At 40.8% G+C, this 23,494-nt stretch overlaps 1 protein-coding gene across 8 annotated transcripts in view; it reads left to right on the forward strand.

Moving 5' to 3' along the window:
* The first annotated feature begins 1,158 nt into the window (after positions 1–1,158).
* Positions 1,159–23,494, forward strand: part of MTA1 (metastasis associated 1) — a 170,243-nt gene continuing 147,907 nt past the window's right edge. For all 8 annotated transcript variants that reach the window (XM_063439103.1, XM_063439105.1, XM_063439104.1 and 5 more), the window contains exon 1: positions 1,159–1,403. In XM_063439103.1, the coding sequence (XP_063295173.1) occupies positions 1,376–1,403 (28 nt within the window). In that variant the 5' untranslated portion in view covers positions 1,159–1,375. The remainder of the gene's footprint in view (positions 1,404–23,494) is intronic.

Raw genomic sequence — 23,494 nt, forward strand, 5'->3', positions numbered from 1 at the left:
TGCAGATGGAGAGGACACACCTCGCGAATGGATGCTCATGATTGGCTTAACCACGAGAAAGTTAACCAACCAGAACAGACGTGAACAAACAGTTGACAAGTAAGTGGGGAGGCACAGAGACACACAGTGGGGCTTGACATAGGGACACACAGAGGGATGAGGGGGACAAATAGACACACAAAGGGGTTGGGGAGAAAGAGACACATAGGTTCTGGGGGGACAAAGAGACACACAGAAGGGCTGGGTCAAAAAGAGACAAACAGCGAGACACAAAAAGAAGATGGGAAGAGAAAGAGACAGACAAAGGGGCTGGGGGAAAGAGACAAACATAAGGGCTGAGGGGAGAGAAAGAGATCCACTAAGGTGCTGGGGGTAGGAGACACACAGATGGGCTTGGGAAAGGGATAAAGAGACACACAAAGGAGATGGGGGAGAAAGAGATCCACAAAGTTGCAATTTGTGGGGGGAGGGGACTAGCTGGTTTTGCTCAGGGTGCACCAGCCCTGATTCTGACCCTGAATAAAAGATGGGTAGTATGAGTCTGGAGGAGGAAAACTTAGATGGGGCAGTTCTAGGCTTACTGAGATAGATGGATGATGGGTTAATTTGAGTTTGGTAGTGAGAGGAAGCGTGAGAAAATGAGTTTAGTGTTTAGGAACTGGGAGAAAAGAGCATTTGAAACACTAAAGAGGGCTCTAAATCATAGGTATGCCCAGGGACCCATTATCAATAATGGAAGAGGGTATACACACAACTATCAGCAAATATGTCTAGTCACATTTAGCTTTCCATAAGTATGTTGAATTGAAAAAAAGTTGAAAAAAAAAAAAAACCACACCATTCCGTTTTTTTTTAAATGTAAGCAATACGGTATTCATAGGAATGCGATGAAATGATAAATATATCATAATGCAGAAAATATATAATGATATATTTAGCCAATGAAAAATATTGACAATGTAATAAAAATTATTTGAAAAGAAAAATATTGACAATGTTAAAAAAACGTTTTGACAGTGGTGAAAAATATGCGGCAGTTTCCATCTCCTTGCCCTCCCTTTATTCAGTACTGTCAGTACCATAATACTGCTCATTTTCTACTCTTCTTCCTTCAAGCACTTTGCCACCAGGAGGCAAGGCACTGCCTCTTTAAATGCATCCGTTTCTCCTTTTCCCCTCCTCCTTTGCTGATCGATCCACCATTTTCCAAAAAGAAGCTTCTAATCTCACCTGAAGGAGGGTGATCATTGCTGGAGCTATCCTGAATGTGAAAAAAAAAAAAATCCCGACAGAACAGGGGAGGAACCCAGGCGTGCAAGGGAAAAAAAAAGCACCGAAGGGGGGGAGCAAGTTGGATCCCCTCTTCCTGATAGTCATGGCTGCAAATATGTACAGGGTTGGAGGTAAGAGATCCTCGTTCAATGCACGAAAGGATTACTCCATACTCTACCACTCGAGGCCTGGTTGTCTGATCATATGTATTTTTGTAGGACAGTAGTAGAATGGGGTTGGCAAATCCCCAGATTTCTGGTTGTGTTTTAAACGCTAATGAACGTGCCCGAGTACCTATTGCTGGGGGTTAATCATGGTGGATTAGAATGCAAAGCAATCTGTACTGTTACATTATGGAGCTAATTCTGGAATATTGTCCACCACACTATTCATCCATCATGAGAAAGCGATGGCTATGTGTTTGGAACGTTCAGATATTGCTTTGAAATAGCCCTCTAGAATGGTTGTATCCATTTTTGTCACGTGGGATTCTCTGTATAACATAGTGTTCTATACCACCCCTCTCCCCCCCCCCCCCTTTTTTTGGGGGGTGACAAGAGTAGGAATAAGAAAACGACGGGCAAAATGAGATTATAGGCTGTTCTGGATAAACCCATGAAGTAGATCATTACTTACCCTATATTATGTTGGCATACAGGGTAACTCGTGGTATAGAGATACACTAAGCGGCTTTTTGGTCGTTTGTTAAACTGATGCAGGAATTTAGTGATAGATGCTCATAACAAGCAGTTTGGTGTTCTGATCTTATTTGTTATGGGGGTCACTTGCTAAATAGTGTGGTGTTATTGCAATATGTAGACCAGTTGAGGGGGGAGTTGAATTGCCCAAATAATGTGCTATAATCTATATACATGTACTGTATTTCCAATTCTGATATGTACTCCACCACCAGGAGTTTATTCACTAAATTGCAATGAAACTGCAATGTGCACTGTTTAGTGAATATCCCCTTATTGTATTGAATTGTATCTGTTTAAAAGCTATAAAGTAAACTGGTGCCTTTTTTTTTTTTTTTTTTTTTTGTAACGAAACCTGTAATTTCAAATACAATAGTTGTACCCACATCCATTCTACCCTTTATAATTTTCTTATCGTCTTGAAGTCAGTAGAAACATTTTGGGATATGGTAGTTTCATATTGGATTGGGGTTTACATTACTGGAACTTTTTTCTATTTGTCATGGTAGCACAACAATGAACTCCAATCCTGGACCCCTATACGTTGTACTCGTGCCCTTTGACGTAATTTGAAAGCATTCTATCATAGGAACGGCCTAGTTTGTTCTCAGTATCCAGCCTCCCATACATTTTACGTGAGTAGTAAGACGCCCCTACCGCTGCCCGCCCAGTCCTTCATGGCGCCCTTTATTTACATGACAACTCGTGTCTCTCAGCCTGCCAGCTTGCCTCACATTGTGTTTTAGTGAATGCCATCGGAGTCCTGGTCCTGCATAAACGTTTTTACCCGACTCTCTGTGTGCACCCCCATACCCTGGCTTTCTGGCGGGTAATGACTCGTGTCACCTTTCCTAGTGGGAATCGTCATACTCTTCTATTGTGTATGCCCTGACATTTTTGTGGGGGTATTGAGGTGGGAGATGCAACTAACATGGCGTTAGGCTATAATCTGGCACAGTATGGGGACAAGTAGCAACTACAGGACGTGTGTATATATGTGTGCATTTCAAGAGCTTTTCGTTTTTTTTTTTATAAGTGATACATGACATGCAGTGGCACAGTTACATTTATTTACAAGCTTTAACATATCCTTTAATATATTTAACCCCTTAAGGACAGAGCTTCGGAAGCTTGTCTTTCACTTTATGACAACGGCATTTTTTGCATTTTTTGCTTTTTGCGTTCAACTGCAATTTGCATTTGACTAATTTATTGCACCGACGCATATTATATACCGTTTTTTAAAGGACAGAAAGGGCTTTAATTTGATGTAACATATATATATACATAAATGCTTATTTATTATAAAAAAAATACAGAAAAATGCAAAAAAATGAAAATGTTGTGGTTTTTTTTTTTTACAGTTTTTGCAATAATAATGTGTGCACAATTAGTGCAGGTTAAGGAAAGTAATTAAAAATAAATGCATTTAGTTGTTCTGATTTACAGAATATATAATGTGTCTGGGATTTTCAGTTTTTTTTTGGTAGTTACAGGTCACAAAGCACAAGGAGTAAAATAAACTTTTAATGTGGAGCGATTTTAGAATTTGGTATGTGTGTCTTGTAAGCTTAATAGCCATAAAAGAAAACAAAATTTCCACACAAAAGTATATATTTATATAAAGTAGACATCACAGGCTATTTACCTAAGGTTGTTTTGACACTTTCTACGTAACCATTTCAACGCCAACCTCTGCTAAATATTGGAGTAAAATTGAGTTTTTTTGGGTTTTTGGCACGCAAACTTATAACAAAGAACTTCTCATGTGTATTTTGTAAAGTTGGTGTGTGCTATTCCTGTACAAAGTTTTATTATGTGTTCAGTTACATCTGCCGAGTACAACGGTACCCCCATTGTATGTCTTTGGCACTATTTCGTGAAGCTACAGTGCCATACAGGAGACCTGTCCTTTTCAGTATTCACAGTAGAATTTTGAGAGATGGATTTAATGAGCCTATGCTTCCATTTGGTATTATAACAGTTTGACTGTTCAAAAAAAACCCACAAAGGCCTACCATTTGTAAAAGTAGACACTCCAGGGTATCTCATAAGGTGCATATTGTGCCTTAACATGCCCCCATTTTTTCACCATTAGATGCCAAAGTATGTGGTAAAAAATTTTGTGCGTTTTTTACATATGGATTGTATTTGTGCTGGGCATTTTGTATATTTCACATGTGCCACTAAGTTCAAACCCCCCAAATTATGTTCAGCTAAGTCTTCTGAGTAAAATGACACCCCCATCGTATGTCTTTGGCACTATTTCGTGAAGCTACAGTGCCATATAGGAGACCAAGCCATATGAGTTTTTACCAAACTTTGAATTTTGACGCTGGGCCTATGTGCAATTTCCAAGCATCTTAGCAGGTTTTAAATTCAAACTACCCCACAAAGGGCTACCATTTCTTAAAGTAGACACCCTGGGGTACTTCAAAAGGTATATTCTAAACCTTAGTGTACCAAGTCTCGTTGCAATTGGCATTTTTGCCTGCCTTTTTGACACACACTTGGAGATGTTACTTTATATTTTGCTATCCTTATGTGTGCTATGGCAGTATAACATTTAATATGTTGCTTAGCTATGTCATCTTAGTGCAACGATACCCACATGTGTACCTTTTTCATGGTTATGTGGATGTTGAAGGGGCACATTGGAGACCAAGTCATATGAGTTTTTACCAAACTTTGAATTTTGACGCTGGGTCTATGTGCAATTTCCAAGCATCTTAGCAGGTTTTAAATTCAAACTACCCCACAAAGGCCTATGTCATCTATGTCATCTTAGTGCAATGATACCCCCATGTGTACCCTTTTCAGGGTTATGTGGATGTTGAAGGGGCACATTGGAGACACACCACTTCCATATTTTTCAAAAGTGGATGCTGGGCCCAAGTCTCATTTTAGCAGCTCAGGACTGCAAATTACCTCTCAAAGGCCACATATATTTTTAAGTATAAGCAGCTCATCAATTCAAATTATGAACAAGTGCATACTATTTGCTGTGAAAAGGAGGAATAGTTGAGGTAAACTTATCCGGGGGTAGTACCCAGTCATCTGCGTCCCGGGCAAAGCTGTCATGGATTCCGAAACCAAAACACAGACAGACCACAAAGAGAGAGAACACAGAGAGAGAAACTTGTAATACCGGTCCTTAGAATGGCCGGGCTATACAAGCAGAGAATTGTCAAGGTACAAGCCGAGGTCAAAGGAGTAAAGAGAAACGGAACAACGATAGGACAAGCCGAGGTCAAGGATCAGAGAAGACAGGATAAACGGTAGACAAAGCCAAGATTCGGTAACCAATCAGACAGATAACTAAAATTACACCCCAAAACTGGTCTACTTATTCGGCCTGGGTGTGAAAAATTTTAAAACAATGGCCAATACATAGGCCGGGCTGAGAGGGGCAATCAGGGCAGTAATAGCTGGTCTCAACTCTTACGCCCCTCTTGTAACACACCCTGCACCTTTTCTGGGGGTTTTGTTTTTTAGGGGTTGGTGGAATCTTAAAGCAGAAGTGACCTGCCTCCATTATTCTGCTAGGCTCCACTGATGGTCTCCTTGTGTGGCATTCTAGCAGCTTAGAAATTAGCTCAAACTGGAAAGAAAGAAAAGTGCTTTTCAGCCCAGCATTTGCCTTTTTAAAAATGACAAAGGTATTGTGGATTGCCAACTGCATCAGGTATATGCCCAATTTTTTATACCATGCCCTGGTCTTTCTCATGATCAAATACGGCTGCATCAGTTGATCGGACAGGTCAACGCCCTCCATATGCCGATTATATTGCCGTATGCAGACTGGCACCCGTTTATATTCGTCTCTGCCACGAACTGCGACCCTCCGAGTGTTTTCACCATGGATGGTGGTTAAGATGAAAACATCCTTTTTATCCCTGTACTTGAGTGCCAGCAGTTCATTCTGGCAGAGAGCTGCTGTTTCCCCCCTTTTCATTTTTTTGTTCGCTAGAGCCTTTGGGAAACCTGTGCGACTCTTCCGAATAGTGCCACAGGCCACGGTCTCGAAGCAGTACAACATTTTTAACAGTGGGATGCTATTATAAAAGTTATCGATGTATAGATGATAACCTTTATTAAGTAGTGGCATTATTAAGTCCCAGACAATTTTCCCACTTGTCCCTACTATATCTGGGCACCCTGGGGGATCAAGGTGGCTATCCCTTCCTTCGTATACACGGAAGGTGTATACGTAGCCACTGCCACTTTCACATAGTTTATAAAATTTTATCCCATATCGGGATCTTTTGGATGGGATATATTGTCTAAACCCCAGTCTTCCCTTAAACTTCATTAAGGACTCGTCAATGGAAATGTTTTTATTGGGGGTATATATAGTGGCAAATTTACTGTTAAAGTGGACAATTAAAGGGCGTATTTTGTAAAGAAGATCATACTGTGGATCACCTTTTGGGGGGCACTTGCTATTATCACTAAAGTGCATAAATCTTAGTATGTCTTCATATCTTTCCCTCGTCATTGTCTCGGCAAAAATGGGGGTATTGCAAATAGGATGTTTGGACCAATACATCCTAATTGTGGGCTTTTTAATTAGCCCCATTAACATGGTCAGTGCCCAGAATTGTTTTAATTCTGGCACACTGGTTGGGTTCCATCTCTGTTTCCTGGAGATAAGAGAGTCTGGATTGCGTGCCAGATATTGCTCCGCATAGAGATTAGTCTGGGTGACTATCTCCCCAAAAATCTCATCCCCCAAGAACAGCTGCATAACATCCAGCGCACTATAGGCAGACAGGTCAGCCTGTATGCCAGGATTGGCTGTAAACACTGGGATGTCTGGTGAAAAATTATTAGGGGGTACCCAGTCATCTGCGCCATGTTCAGCATTAGGGGAATCGTCGATTTCCCCTGATGGTCCTGCAGTATCTGGCACATAGTCCCTGTCCCCTGCGTCACTCCCTGCTTCACTCTCTGAGGCAGTGTCAGTCGCCTCTGAGTCGGCCGCTAACAGGGCATAAGCCTCTTCTGCGCTATACTTCCTAAACCTTGTTAATAGCGCTAACACAGCTAACAAAACTCTAACAAAAAATGTTTTTTTTTTTATTTTTATTTTTTATTTATTCCCTAATTCCACTAAACTCTAACAAAAAATGTTTTTTTTTTATTTTATTTTTTTATTTATTCCCTAATTCCCACTAAATTCCACCCACCAAAATAACTAAATCACAAATTAATAAAATCAAATAATAAAATTTAACCCCTTAGGGTTACAAAAAAACTAAAAATTAACCCTTGAAAGTAAAAAAAAAAAAAATAGATCACAGTAAAGTACTGTGACCTGTATATTGATCACTGCTAGCAGTGATCAAGCAGCAGGGAAAGGGTTATTTTTTTTTTCTAAATAAAGGGTAAAGGGATTGGGAACTTTTTTTGAACCTTAACTATTCTTCTGGGACACAATGTAGCACCGATCCGTCTCTCTCCACTTCACAAACCCACACGAGGTGGAGGGAGGCGGATCAGATATCCCAACAGCATTGTGACCGCTGTGACTGGCTGTCACAGCGATCACATGGGCTGGGATATCCGGACTCGGAGGGACCCAGCAACAGCATTAACCCCGCGATCGCCGGCACTGCGCGATCGCGGCGTTAATTTTAACGAGTGACAGACGAGGTCCGTCACTCGTCATTAACGCTTTCCCCTGTGTGACGGACCTCGTCCGTCACTCGTCGTTAAGGGGTTAAAGGATCACTATAGGGTCAGGAAAACAAACTCGTTTTCCTCATACTGTCATCCTTGGGGAACCCTCACCCTAAGGGTACCCCTCCCGCTGGGTTGAAGGGATTAAAACCTCTTCAGCCATTTAACTTAATCCAGTGCTGGGCTCCCTCGGCGCTGGTGACTTCTCCTCCCCCGACGACATCTCCCTAGTGGAGCGGAATGCGCATGCATGGCAAGTGCCGCGCGTTTGCATTCAAACAGTCCATAGAGAAGCATTTCTTTATGCTTTCCTACGGATGTTCTGCACGCTGAAAGCGAATTTCGCATCCAACGTCGCAAAAGCGGTTCTAGCGGCTGTCAGGAATACAGCCACTAGAGGTTGGATTAACCCTGCTATGTAAACATAGCAGTTTCTCTAAAACTGATATGTTTACATGTGAAGGGTTAAATCCTGAGGGACCTGGCCAGACCACTTCATTGAGTTGAAGTGGTCTGGGTGACTATAGTGTCCCTTTAAGGGAAGTACATTGGACTGCCCCATAAAGTGATCCTTAACTACGAGAAAATCATGGCCAATGGGAACACTAATAATGAACTGAGTAAAATATACTAAAAACTAAGTGTTAATGTGTGTGTGTGTGTGTGTATGTGTGTGTGTGTGTGTGTGTATGTATGTGTGTGTGTGTGTGTGTCTATGTCTATGTCTATATCTATATCTATATCTATATCTATATCTGTTATTTTATTTAATAAAGGTGTAAACCCAAAACCGACGTTTCGACCTCTGCGGGTCTTTTTCAACCTTGAAAAAGACCCGCAGAGGTCGAAACGTCGGTTTTGGGTTTACACCTTTATTAAATAAAATAACGGATTTTTTTTACCAAGTTCTGTGAGTGCATCCTATATTCTCAATCTTGTTATATATGCAACGCAACGTGGATTGCACCCAGGCAGGTATCCTACTATATTTTTTAAGGAGAGTGCCATGCTATTATCTATATTTATTTATATATATATATATATATATATATATATATATATATATATATATATATATATATATATATATATATAATAATTTTTTTTTATTTTTTTTTTAAAAGCGTTTTACTTTCATGGTATTTTTAAAAAATGTTTTTCTATTTCCTAGCAGTTTGTCAAAAACCTAAGATTTCCCCGGCTACCCAAGGAGGAAGTATTCTTCAGTAATAATATTAATGGGTCAATGGCAATCAGATATTTTGGGCAGATACTATTATAATAACCATGTCATAAGCAGCGAGTGTTAAAGGAAAACTCCAGTGCCAGGAAAACAATCCGTTTTCCTGGCACTGCAGGTTCCCTCTCCCTCCCATCCCAGGTAGCTGAAGGGGTCTCACTTACCTGAGACCCCGCTGATGTCCCTCGGCGGTGGTTTCGTGTCGGCATCGCTCCTACCCTGTAATCACGACAGCCCCGGTGGGCGAGACTGATCCCGCCCGCTGGCTGAGGAAACCTAATGCGCATGCGCGGCAATGCCGCGCACGCGCATTAGGTCTCCCCATAGGAGAGCATTGAAAAAGATTTCCACACAGCATGAGGACGTCCAGCGACACTCTAGCAAAGAAAATCTTTGCTATGAATCAGGAAGTGCCCGCTAGTGGCTGTCTAGTAGACAGCCACTAGAGGTGGAGTTAACCCTGCAATGTAATTATTGCAGTTTATAAAAAAACTGCAATAATTACACTTGCAGGGTTAAGTGTAGTGGGAGTTGGCACCCAGACCACTCAATGGGCAGAAATGGTCTGGGTGCCTGGAGTGTCCCTTTAATGAAACTTTTTAAATTTTAAATTGTGTAAGTCTGTATTAAAACATGTACTGCCCTAAGTTTTCCTTTTACCAAAGCCCTTGTAATTAGGTGTTTGGATAGCCTGTTTTACTATTTATTGACTAAATTCTACTTCCAAGAGTGTCTGCATTTGTGATGGAGGAAGATTTGGCCCTTTTGATGTGTTATGCCATTATTTTGGACTTTCACTTTAATTACACCAATTGACTGTGTCAGTCTAAACCTCATAGGCACTTTTTTTCACAAGGGCTGTCAGTCAGTTAGCCAAAAAAGCACTTTCATCCCATGAGCAGTCTATGGCTTTCCAGATACTAAAACACTGTTTACTAAATAGTGAATTTGGCTGTGTGGCAGTTGTGGTATCAGTTTGTGGTATCAGTTTGTGGAGCACTTCCCATCTATTCTGTGATGATTGGATTGTCTCATTTTGGTGTGGGAAGGGGTCTATGTGAAAAATACTTAAAAACATTATTTAATTTGGACAGTGGATTTGTGAAAGTGACAGGGTAAATATTGTGGGGGGAAAAAATTACTATTTTAAGGCTAAACATTTGTAAAAAATAAAATTAAAAAAATGGTATGCTGGTATAATGTTACACAGGAATTGTCACTTTACTAGATATTAAAGTGCTGAATGAAACATTGAAAATCACCAATAACTTTTTTTTTTGTGATTCTACATGTTATTTATAATACAAAGGTAGCAAACTAAGCACAATCTACTTCAGTCCAGGCACAGCCACTGCACACTTTGCACATGAGGAGGAGAAATATAAACCTTGTTACATTTCTCCTCTTCTCAGTATGCTTTTATCTATGTTGCATGGGATGTGCTAAGTACTAAGCTTATAAGAGTGAATGACAATGGAGCCAAGACTTGAGGTGCCTGATGCGAGGTAGAGGTTTGGATTTCTAAGTTTCATTTTGATTTTTCACACTTCACTAGATGGATAGTTAAACATACTTCCTATCTTGGGAATTGACCAAAGACATGTCAATAAAGAATAATTTTGTAAAAACAAAATAGTCCTCTTAGGCATTTACGTAGTGACATTAAAACTATTCGTGTAACAATTATCTTTCATCAAAACTTGGTTGAATTAATTTTTTTGGGGGGTGACTCCTGATTGTCATGCTAGATGATTACCTACTTAAGGAGCTCCTTTTTGTTGGAGATTTCTTCATCCTTTTTCCCTGTTATAATGTGACCGAAACCAGTTTGGAATCTTATCCACGGGAGTATCAAGCAGCTCCTCTTTCCAACAGTAGGAGTAACTAGTGTCACACCATCTAGGTCCTAAATGGACCACACTGTGGAGGCTTACGGTTGTTCTGGGACTGTGGGAACAAACTCATAAGATGGTTGACCGCATGTACTTACAGATGGAGATGGTGGAGATTGTGAGGCCTATGGAAATGAGACAAACTGTCCTCACAAATTTGGTTGAAACTACGTGGCAGATTTATAATCAAGCTTCTTAATTTTATCTTCACTGGGCTCTAAACCAGTGGGCTTGAGGCAAGATGGTGACTGTCCAACTGCCACATAGATCTAGACCCGTGCAGGGATATACCTCTGGGCACCATTCACATCCCTGGGGAAAACACTAGCCCTTCCTCAGGAGATTCAATATGGGGCTTTTCTGGGTCAATGATTCCGGAGCCAGTGGTAGAATGTTCCATAGATTGAAGGTGCAGGTTGCAATCAAAGGTTGGTTGCTAACGAAAGTTTATCTGCCTTACATCCTATTATGGAGAGCCTGCTGGGCCTCTACATATGAACAACTTTGCTGTGTATCTTTCCTGAATTGAGGACTAGCCTGACTCGTATATATCACACAAACCTGTGATACAGCTGTTAAAAGAAAAATAATACATAGTGTAATATATCCAAAATCATATCAACTTACACTTTTACTGGTAGAAGTGTCACCCTTAAGGTGACACTAATTCAATCACATCGGGAGTGTTACCAGTAAAAGTGTAATTTGGTACCATTTTGGAAATATTACACTATGTAATTTTTTTTTAACAGCTGTATCCCAGTTTTGTGAGATTATATATATTTTTCTGTTTTACAGTAACCTTTGGGAAGCTGTACACTTTAAGTCGATTTATACATACTTTCTTCACTTCACATTTGGTTTTGTTGTGGATGAAGGTTTTTAGAATAGGTTTACAGCCTGATTCGTGGCTGGACTGGGGTGACTTATTCCCTGTATGCTTGATTGCATTGGTGTTCATCTACATTTTCTCAGTTAAAGTTGTGCTCAAAAGTTTGCATACCCTTGGAGAATTTGTCATATATGTACCATTTTTAAAGAAAACATGAGAAAGCAGACAAAACACATTTCATATATATGTACCGTATATACTCGAGTATAAGCCGACCCGAATATAAGCCGAGGCCCCTAATTTTACCCCCAAAAATTGGGAAAACGTATTGACTCGAGTATAAGACTAGGGTGGGAAATGAAGCAGCTACTGGTAAATTTCTAAATAAAATTAGATCCTAAAAAAATTATATTAACTGAATATTTATTTACAGCGTGTGTATATAATGAATGCAGTGTGTATATGAATGCAGTGTGTGTGTATGCAGTGTGTATGAGTGCAGTGTGTATATAATGAATGGAGTGCAGTGTGTGTATAATGAGTGCAGTGTGTGTGTATGAGTGCAGTGTGTGTGTATGAGTGCAGTGTGTGTGTATGAGTGCAGTGTGTGTGTATGAGTGCAGTGTGTGTGTATGAGTGCAGTGTGTGTGTATGAGTGCAGTGTGTGTGTATGAGTGCAGTGTGTGTGTGTGTATGAGTGCAGTGTGTGTGTGTGTATGAGTGCAGTGTGTGTGTGTGTATGAGTGCAGTGTGTGTGTGTATGAGTGCAGTGTGTGTGTGTATGAGTGCAGTGTGTGTGTGTATGAGTGCAGTGTGTGTGTGTATGAGTGCAGTGTGTGTGTGTGTGTATGAGTGCAGTGTGTGTGTGTGTGTATGAATGCAGTGTGTGTGTATGAATGCAGTGTGTGTGTATGAATGCAGTGTGTGTGTATGAATGCAGTGTGTGTGTATGAATGCAGTGTGTGTGTATGAATGCAGTGTGTGTGTGTATGAATGCAGTGCAGTGTGTGTGTATGAATGCAGTGCAGTGTGTGTGTATGAATGCAGTGCAGTGTGTGTAAGAATGCAGTGTGTGTATGTGTGAGTGTGTGTGTGTGTGTGCAGAGCATTGGTGGGGGTTGGGCATTTTCTTAATTATTATTTAATTATTATCTTTATTTTTTTTTTATTTTTTTTAGGTAATTATTTTTTTATTTTATTATTAATTGTATTATTTTTTTTTGTTACTATTTTAATATTTTTTTTCTTATTTGTTTTATTAATATTTTTATTTTTTCGTCCCCCCTCCCTGCCTGTTAGCTGGCCAGGGAGGGGGGCTCTCACTCCCTGGTGGTCCAGTGGATGGGCTGTAGGAGCGGGGCTGGCAGGAAGCTGTAACTTACCTTCACAGCAGCTCCTGTCAGCTCCCTTCTCTCTCCTCCGTCCGTGCAGCTCCCAGGTCAGCTTCCTCTGCAACTCTCGCGGCCGCGCGGAGCGTTGCCACGGTAACCCGTGGCAACGCTCTGACCCCGCGGCTCTCGCGAGAGTTGCAGAGGAAGCCGACCTGGGAGCTGCACGGACGGAGGAGAGAGAAGGGAGCTGACAGGAGCTGCTGTGAAGGTAAGTTACAGCTTCCTGCCAGCCCCCCTCTCCCCCCAGTCTGTATTATGGCAATGAAAATTGCCATAATACAGACACTCACTCGAGTATAAGACGAGTGGGAGTTTTTCAGCACAAAAAATGTGCTGAAAAACTCGTCTTATACTCGAGTATATACGGTATCTTTTTTTTTTTTTTTTTTTTTTTTTATGGGATTCATATTCGAATGCCAATCATAAAACAAAACATAGCAACAAAGAAAAAAGATTAATGACCCCTGTTCAAAAGTCTGCATACCCTTAGTTTTTAATACTGTCTATTGCCCCTTTAGCAACAATGACAGAGTGCAGTCCTTTGTAATAGTTGTCTGAGGCACCTAATTCTTGCACTGGTATAGCTGCCCATTCGTCTCGGCAAAGTGCCTCCAGGTAATGCAAAGTCTTTGGTCATCTTGCATAAACCACACGTTTGAGATCTCCCCAGAGTGGCTCGATGATATTAACCCCTTAGTGACAAGACAGCTTTTCAGTTTTCTTACCATTAAGGACCCGAGCTGTTCTTACATTTCTGCCCTATTTGTGTTTAGCTGTAATTTTCCTTACTCATTTACTGTACCCACACATATTAGTGTTTTTTCTCGCCATTAAATGGTCTTTCTAAAGATACCACTATTTTCATCATATCACATAATTTACTATAAAAATGGTTTAAAATATTTATTTATTTATTATTTATTTTTGCCATTTATATAGCGCCAACAGATTCCGTAGCGCTTTACAATATTATGAGAGGGGGATTTAACTATAAATAGGACAATTACAAATAAACTTACAGGAACAATAGGTTGAAGAGGACCCTGCTCAAACGAGCTTACATTCTATAGGAGGTGGGGTGTAAAACACATTAGGACAGGAATTTACAATCAAAATAAGGTGGGCTGCCCTTTAGGAGAGGGCAAGAGACAGGTATGTGAGGTAAGGGTTAGTCTTGGAGGCCATAAGCTTTCCTAAAGAGATGGGTTTTAAGGCACTTCTTAAAAGATGCAAGACTAGGGGAGAGTCTGATGGCGGTAGGCAGGCTATTCCATAGGAAGGGAGCCGCCCGCGAGAAGTCCTGCAAGCGCGAGTTGGCCGTACGAGTGCGGACAACGGACAATATAATTAAAATGTTTTAACAAACCCTTTTTTATAACTTTCACGCTCAAAATCTGTTGCGCATCTACAACCACCAAAAAACACCCATGATAAATAGCTTCTAAATTTTGTCCTGAGTTTAGAAATACCCAATGTTAACATGTTCTTAGCTTTTTTTTGTGCAAGTTATAGAGCAATAAGTACAAGTAACACTTTGCTATTTCCAAACCATTTTTTTTCCCCAAAAAAATTTAATGTTAAAGTTACATTGTAACACTGATATCTGTGAGGAATCCATGAATTACCCTTCACATGCATATATTTTTTTAAAAGAAGACAACCTAAGGTATTAAACCTGGGGTATTTTGACCCTTATTAGAAGGTGCACATTCCGATTTTCCAACTTGGAATTTTACCAGCTGGTCATCATGCACTCATGTCCTATTTGGGTCATTTTTGAAGCCGGCCAATGTAATTTACCACCATCAAACTATATATTTTTGAAAAGTAGATACCCTAGGTTATTTCAAATGGTGGTATTTTAACACTTTCCATTCACTAATTCTACCACCAGTCTTTGTCACACTTTTGGGTAGTCATTTTTTTTATTTTTCTCTCACATTGCTAACATTTTTATCTCATACATCAGGAAACACTCTTGATCTTGCCTTCACCAACCTCTGTACTGCTTCTAATCTCTCCAATATTCCTTTTCCTCTATCTGACCACCATCTGCTGACTTTTGTCATTGGCACCACCGTCTGAACATCACTCTCACAGAAACCTCCAATGTCTTGACCTAGAGCATTTCTCCACTAATCTCCAAACTCTCCTTTTACCTATCTCAAACCTCACATGTCCTAGTTCTGCAACCTCCTTCTACAATTCCACCCTCTCCTCTCAACTAGACATCATGGCACCTTTGTACATTTAAACGACACAGGCCCCCCCAACAACAACCCTGGCACACCAAGCTCACTTGATACCTCCAAAAATGCTCCAGAACTGCTCAACACTGTTGGAGAAAGTCTCACTGTGCATCTGACTTTCTCCACTATAAATTTTATGCGGAGCTCATACAGCTTGGCTCTTTCCTCTGCAAAAGTTAATTACTTCAATACCCTCATAACCACACTCTCCCGCGAAACCAAACGACAATTTCACACATTTAACTCTCTTCTTCGCCCTGCTGTTCCTCCTCCAGCTACTAACTTGACCGCCTCCGACTTTGCAACTCACTTCACTGACAAGATCTCTACAATCAGAGAAGAGATCTCTCATCTTTCTTCTTCCCCTTACAATACTCCCTCTGCTGTTCTATGTTCATGTGCACCCGCTACATTGGAAGAGGTTTCTGCTCTGCTCCAGTCCTCACGCCCCACCACCTGCTCCCTAGATCCAATTCCCTTGCATCTCATCCGTACTCTGTCTTCTTCTCTTTCTCCACCTCTCAAAAAATTCTCAATCTCTCTCTCTCTCTCCTCTGGTATATTTCCATCGCCCTTCAAACATGCAACTGTAACCCCAATTCTAAAGAAGCCCAATCTTGACCCTAACTCCCCATCCAACTATCGTCCTATCTCACTACTGCCTTTTGCATCCAAGATCCTTGAAAGAATTGTGTATGCGAGATTGATAGAAGCGGGTATAGCAGAGAGTTGGACTCGAGGAAGTCTGTCTGGTTTCCGCGCTAAGCACTCTGTGGAAACGGCACTGACCAAAGTATCCAATGATCTACTCGCTGCAAAATCTCGTGGTCACTACTCTATCCTAATTCTCCTTGACCTGTCTGCGGCTTTTGACACTGTTGATCATCAACAGCTTCTTCTCATCCTCCGCAATATCGGTCTACAAGATATTGCTCTCTCCTGGTGCTCCTCCTACCTCTCCCAACACTTTCAGAGTTTCTTTCTCTGGCTCTGCTTCTTCTCCCCAACTCCTCTCTGTTGGTGTCCCCCAAGGTTCAGTCCTTGGTCCCCTACTGTTCTCCATCTATACTGCCTCCCTTGGTAAACTCATTAGCTCCTTTGGCTTCAATATCATTTCAATGCAGATGACACGCAAATCTACCTGTCCTCTCCTGATCTCTCCCCGTCCCTCTTGACTAGTGTCTCTGACTGCCTCTCTGCTGTTTCTAACTGGATGGCTGCCCACTTCCTTAAATTAAACTTGACCAAAACTGAAATTCTGGTCTTTCCTCCCTCAAGTGTTGTTACTCCTGTGTCTCCCTCCCTCCAAGTCAACTATGCTACCATCAGCTCCACCACGCAGGCTCGCTGCCTGGGTGTTCTCTTTGTCTCCGACCTCTCCTTCAAGCCTCATGTTCAATCTATCGCCAAATCCTGTAATTTCCATCTCAAAAACATTGCGCGCATCCGCTCCTACTTAACGCCAGATGCGACTAAGGTGTTGGTTCATTCCACTGTCCTTTCTCGCCTTGACTACTGTAATCCGCTTCTCAGTGGTCTTACATGCTCCCAACCTGCGCAGTTACAGTTCATAATGAATGCGGAGGCGAGGCTCATCTTCCTGTCCGCCCGCACTTCCCATGCCTCACCCTTCTGTCAGTCCCTACGTTGGCTTCCTACAAAAATATAGAGCTCAATTTAAAATTCTGGTTCTTGCTTTCAAATCTCTACATAATGCTGCTCCCACCTATCTATCTTCCTTTATACACAAGTATGTCCCGTCTAGGCCCTTACGATCTGCTGAAGACGTACGTCTATCTTCTGTCCGTACTCCCACCTCTGATGCTCGCCTTCAAGATTTCTCGAGGGCTGCACCGTTCCTTTGGAACTTGCTTCCCTCCTCTGTTAGATGCTCACCCAGTCTCCACTCCTTAAAAAAATAGTTAAAAACCCACTTCTTCCTTAAAAGCGTATCAATTAAACTGTTAATAGCTCCCAACTGATTCCTCTTCTGAAACTGTCAATAGTCTAATACTATCCTTACCTTTTTGTGTCATTTTACCCCACTCTCTTTAGCATGTAAGCTCATTGAGCAGGGCCCTCAACCCCTCTGTTCCTGTGTGTCCAACTTGTCTGGTTACAACTACATGTCTGTTCGTCCACCCATTGTAAAGCGCTGTGGAACTTGACGGCGCTCTATAAATATCATAATAATAATAATTGTACTTTAGGCATGGATTCTCATTTCCTGGTATGTGTTATTGACAAAAAACACCCTAATTAGTGTTTAGCAACATCTCCTGAGTACAACAGCACCTTCAATGTACAGGTTTTATGAGTTTTTGCAAACTTACAGGGGTCAAATGTAGGGCTTTCCCCTTTTCCATGTTTGCTCATTGACATTTGCCAGATTGGTTTTCTAGGCCCATGTTGCTTTTGAGACTGTATAGCAGCCCAGGAATGAAAATTAACCCCATCATGGCATACCATTTGTAAAAGTCCACTTGGTCACAAACACTGGCCAAAATGAGCATTTATATTTTTTTTTGTGTGCATTTTTCACAGATGATATCTGTATAATACATCTTACTGCTCTAAAATACTCATGTTTGTGTAGAGTAATGTCTCACAAGTACAACAGTACCCCTCAAGTACAGGTTTTATGGTGATTTGGAAAGTTACAGGGTCAAACATAAGATTTGCCAATTTATTTTTTTTGTAATGTTGCCTTTGAGACGTTATGGCAGCCCAGAATTGAAAATTAACCCCACCATGACATACCATTTTCAAATATAGACAACCCAGGGTATTCAAAATGGGGCATGTCCAGTCTTTTGTAGTAGCCACTTAGTCACAAACGCTCCCACTGCAGACACTGCACAAGCTGGCTCTTATGGCCGTGTGATCGCGTGGACCTTTCGATCAAATGGCATGAGAGGGACGGATCGGGCAGAGATTTACACTGTGAGCTGACAGAAGAGCTGAACGGACCGGCGGAGGAGGAGAGAGCTGACAGGAGCTGCAGGAAAGGTAAGTAACAGCTCTCTGCAGCCCCCACAGCCCCCAGTCTGTGTTATGGCAATGCAAATTGCCATAATACAGACAATTGACTCGAGTATAAGCCGAGTTGGGGTTTTTCCAGCACAAAAAACGTGCTGAAAAACTCGGCTTATACTCGAGTATATACGGTACTTAACAATATACAATTTACAAATCCATAATACAAATTTTATTCGTCTCATTTATTTATTTTTACATGTAAATCTTAAAATATGCCCATGTTAAAATATATATAAAAACGTGAAAAAACCTGAAAAAAGGGGGAATAAAAAAAATGCTTATAAAAATTCTTTAAAATATATATATACAAATACTTTCTAAAAATTCATTTTATAAAAAAATTAAATCAAATCGATATTTAACCCCCTTGGTTCTAGAGTCGTTAGTTTGTGTATCCATTGCATTTTTTTTTTATTTTTTTTTACACCAATATCTATAATATGATTTCCTACTCGCCATGACTTTTTTTTACTATCTCTTCCTAGGAATGGAAGGCCTCTTGGATCTTTATTGTGATAGTTCTTGAAATGTGCAGAGATGCTGTGTTGTTCATATCCTTTGGTAATATTATTTACATGTTCATATATCCGTTTGGGCAAAGGGTGAATCGTTCTCCCTACATACTGAAGTCCACATGGACATATTAAAAGAACACTATAGTCACCTAAATAAAGCAGTTTTAGTGTATATATCATCCCCCTGCAATTTCACTGCTCAATTAACTGTCATTTAGGAGTTAAATCACTTTGTTTCTCTTTATTCAACCCTAGCCACACCTCCCCTGGCTATGATTGACAGAGCCTGCATGAAAAAAAAAGCTGGTTTCACTTTCAAACAGATGTGATTTACCTTAAATAATTGTATCTCAATCTCTAAATTGAACTTTAATCACATACAGGAGGCTCTTGCAGGGTCTAGCAAGCTATTAACATAGCAGGGGATAAGAAAATCTTAATTAAACAGAACTTGCAATAAAAGCCTAAATAGGGCTCTCTTTACAGGAAGTGTTTATGGAAGGCTGTGCAAGTCACATGCAGGGAGGTGTGACTAGGGTTCATAAACAAAGGGATTTAACTCCTAAATGGCAGAAGATTGAGCAGTGAGGCTGCAGGGGCATGTTCTATACACCAAAACTGCTTCATTAAGCTAACGTTGTTTAGGTGACTATAGTGTCCCTTTAATGAGAAATGGGTGTTTCTTTAATCCCATACCTGGATGACTGGCTTGTCCTAGCTGACTCAAGAAGTCATCTGGAAAGGGATCTTCAAACTAGGGATCGACCGATTATCGGTTTTACCGATATAATCGGCCGATATTCGGTATTTTCGGCAATATCGGTATCGGCCAATAGGGATACCAATAATACCTCCCAGGACCGCCAGGCTCATTACAAGCCTGGCGGTCCTGGGGGGGGGGGGCGGGTAGCAAGCGTTTACTCACCTCCCAGCAACTCCTCCAGCTCCCCAGTGTAAATCTCGCGAGACCCGCGGCCAGCTCTGACGGCCGCGGGTCTCGCGAGATTTACACTGGGGAGCTGGAGGAGCTGCTGGGAGGTGAGTAAACGCTTGCTGCCCGCGCTCCCCCCCCCCCACAGCAGCCTAAGCCAATGCCACTGACTGGACCCCCCTCCCTGGCAAGGCAAAAAACAGGGAGGGGGGACAAAAAAAAAATTATAATAATAATTAAACATATAAAAAAAATATTAATTTAATAAAAAATAATAATAAAAAATGCCCCCTCACACACATACACTCTATTATTATACACATACACAAACACACTGTGTATATAATTCAGTGTGTTTGAATAGTGTGTGTGAATATAATGCAGTGTGTTTGTATAGTGTGTGTGTGAATATAATGCAGTGTGTTTGTATAGTGTGTGTATATAATGCAGTGTGTGTGTGTGTGTATAATAATGCAGTGTGTGTTTGTATAGTGTGTGTATATAATGCAATGTGTGTTTGTGTATAATAATGCAGTGTGTGTTTGTGTATAATAATGCAGTGTGTGTTTGTGTATAATAATGCAGTGTGTGTTTGTATAGTGTGTGTGTGTATATAATGCAGTGTGTGTATAATAATGCAGTGTGTGTTTGTATAGTGTGTGTGTGTGTGTGTGTGTGTATAATGCAGTGTGTTTGTATAGACACACACTATACAAACACACACTGCATTATATACACTATACATTATATACGCACACACTATACAAGCACACACTGCATTATACACACACTACACAAACACACTGCATTATACACACACTACACAAACACACTGCATTATACACACACTACACAAACACACTGCATTATACACACACTACACAAACACACTGCATTATACACACACTACACAAACACACTGCATTATACACACACTACACAAACACTGCATTATACACACACTACACAAACACACTGCATTATACACACACTACACAAACACACTGCATTATACACACACTACACAAACACACTGCATTATATAAACACTACACAAACACACTGCATTATATAAACACTGCATTATATACACAGTGTGTTTGTGTAGTGTGTTTATATAATTCAGTGTGTGTTTGTGTAGTGTGTTTATATAATTCAGTGTGTGTTTGTGTAGTGTTTATATAATGCACACTACACACACACTCTGCATTATATACATACACTATACAAACACACACACTCTGCATTATATACATACACTATACAAACACACACACTCTGCATTATATACATACACTATACAAACACACACACTCTGCATTATATACATACACTATACAAACACACACTCTGCATTATATAAACACACTACATTCATTACACACACACTTTGCATTTAGTATATACAGCATTCACTTTACACACACACTGCATTCACTTTACGCACACTACCCGCACACTACACAAACACACACTGCATCCACTACACAAACACACACTGCATCCACTACACAAACACACACTGCATCCACTACACAAACACACACTGCATCCACTACACAAACACACTACACAAACATACACAGCTCCCCTGTCTAAACACACTGCATCCACTACACGTGGCATGTATATTTTGTGCATTTACCTTTAGAAATAGTTTTTATTTTCCAAAATGGTAAATGTACAGAATATCGGCAAATTATATCGGCTATCGGCCTGAAAGTTCACAGAATATCGGTATCGGTATCGGCTCTAAAAAATCAATATCGGTCGATCCCTACTTCAAACAACGATGCATATGCTCGAAAAACATGGTTGGATTATCAATTTAAAAAACAAATCCCAGCTCTTACCAAGTCAAAATTAATTTCTGGGTTTCATAATGGATATCAAAAAGTTTTCTCTGCACCTCCCTCTTCAAGAAGAACAAGTTTACTCCAAAGGCAAGCAATGAGTGTTCCGGGGACTTTGACCTCCCCAATTTCAGCCGTCCGATGGGCCAGATCGTCCCTTTTTTTTTTTTATCCAATGCGCGAAGATATCCTAATGAAGTGGTCGTATTGCTGAAGACCTAGATGCAAAGTTCAGCCTTTCGATGGAAACCCAGGAACAGCTATTTTAGTGTAAACGGTCAAAATTCCTGTGAATAGGTTTTCCTTTCCAGCAAAAAGAGTGACTCATCAAAACTAGGATGGGGAACACATATGCTTTCACATTTCCGTCACAGGCTATGGAATCTGGAAGAAAGAAAACACTGTTCCAATTACCAAGAGCTCAAAGCAGTCTGGTATGCCCTAGTAAACTTCAAACATTGGATTCTGAACAAGGGAGTAAAGATACAGTCAGACAACAGCACGACCGTAGCATATATCAACCGTCAGGGAGGTACAAGAATCAGAGGCCTGCACGTTGTTTGTGGGGAGATTATGATGTGGTCACAGAGGCACATGGAATCTATTTCAGCAGTTCACAGCAGGAACAAATGGTCACAAACAAATTGGTCTCAACACCCTCAAGTCTTCTCAGAAATAGTGAAAAGATTTGACCTTCTGGTAATAGATTTAATGGCAAGGCGAAGTAACAGAAAAGTGCAGAAGTTTGCTTCACTCTTCAGACAGGACAGCCCTTAGGTTCTGGACAGTATGTCGATTCCCTGGCGTTTCAGTCTGGCATACCTTTTTTCTCCTATCCCAATGATTCCGAGAACTTTTCAGAAGATCAAGGCAGAACAAGCTTGAGTGATTGCTGTCCTCCAATACTGGCCAAACCAGAGCTGGTCCTCTGCATTGCGACTTATGGCACTGGACTACTCAGAGCTTCCATTCTCAGATCAACTCCTGGAAAATTTAGTCGTTCTTCTGGGAAAAAAACAATTTGCATGTTCAGATTGATGGCCTGGCTGTTGCAAGGTTACTTCTGAAGAACCAGGAAATTCCAGATAGCCTGTTTCACAATATTCTAAACTCCACCAGAGCTTCTACGTCTATCTATTTGAGGATTTTGAACAAATTTCTCCATTGGTGTGTTCAGCATAATTGCTTTCATTGCTGTCCCTCTGTCAAGACAATTCTTCAGTTTCTGGAAGAAGGCTCTGAAAACTGTCTGTGTCTCTACTTTAAAGGTTCACACTGCGGCCCTCAGCCATTTTTTGGGGGCTACAAGAGTTTGCCACATGTCTGCTGATTAGGAGTTTCTTCAAGTCCATTCTTATACAAAGACCACCTCGGAAATTTCATTTCCCTTCCTGGGATTTATCTATGGTACTACAGTCTTTATGTGAAGCTCTATTTGAACCACTTGAAGGTGTATCATTAAGAATTTTGTCTCTCAAGACTATTTTCCTGGTAGCAATTACCTCAGCTAGGAGAATTGGGGAGATCCAAGCCCTTTCCTCTTTATCGGAATTCACGTTTTTCCAGCAGGACAAGGTTGTGCTGCATACTAAGCCTTCTTTTTTACCGAAAGTTCTTTCAAGAAAATCTTAATGAACCTCTGGTGCTTGCATCATTCTGTAGTTTGTGAAGTTCGGATCAAGAACGGAGGTGGCATAACCTGGATGTTCACAGAGCTCTTCTAATTGACTTATCCCGTTCAGAAGACTTTAGGTCATGTTTATTAATTTTCAGGGAAAAAAGAATGATATGGGAGCACCTAACCCACTCTGGTGAGGTGGTTAACGGACACCATCAAGTTTGCTTATGAATTACATGATGTTCAATTACCTTCCTCCATTAGAGCACACTCATCCAGAGC

The sequence above is a fragment of the Pelobates fuscus genome, chromosome 13, assembly GCF_036172605.1.
Source record: "Pelobates fuscus isolate aPelFus1 chromosome 13, aPelFus1.pri, whole genome shotgun sequence".
In the NCBI taxonomy this organism is placed as follows: Eukaryota; Metazoa; Chordata; class Amphibia; order Anura; family Pelobatidae; genus Pelobates; species Pelobates fuscus.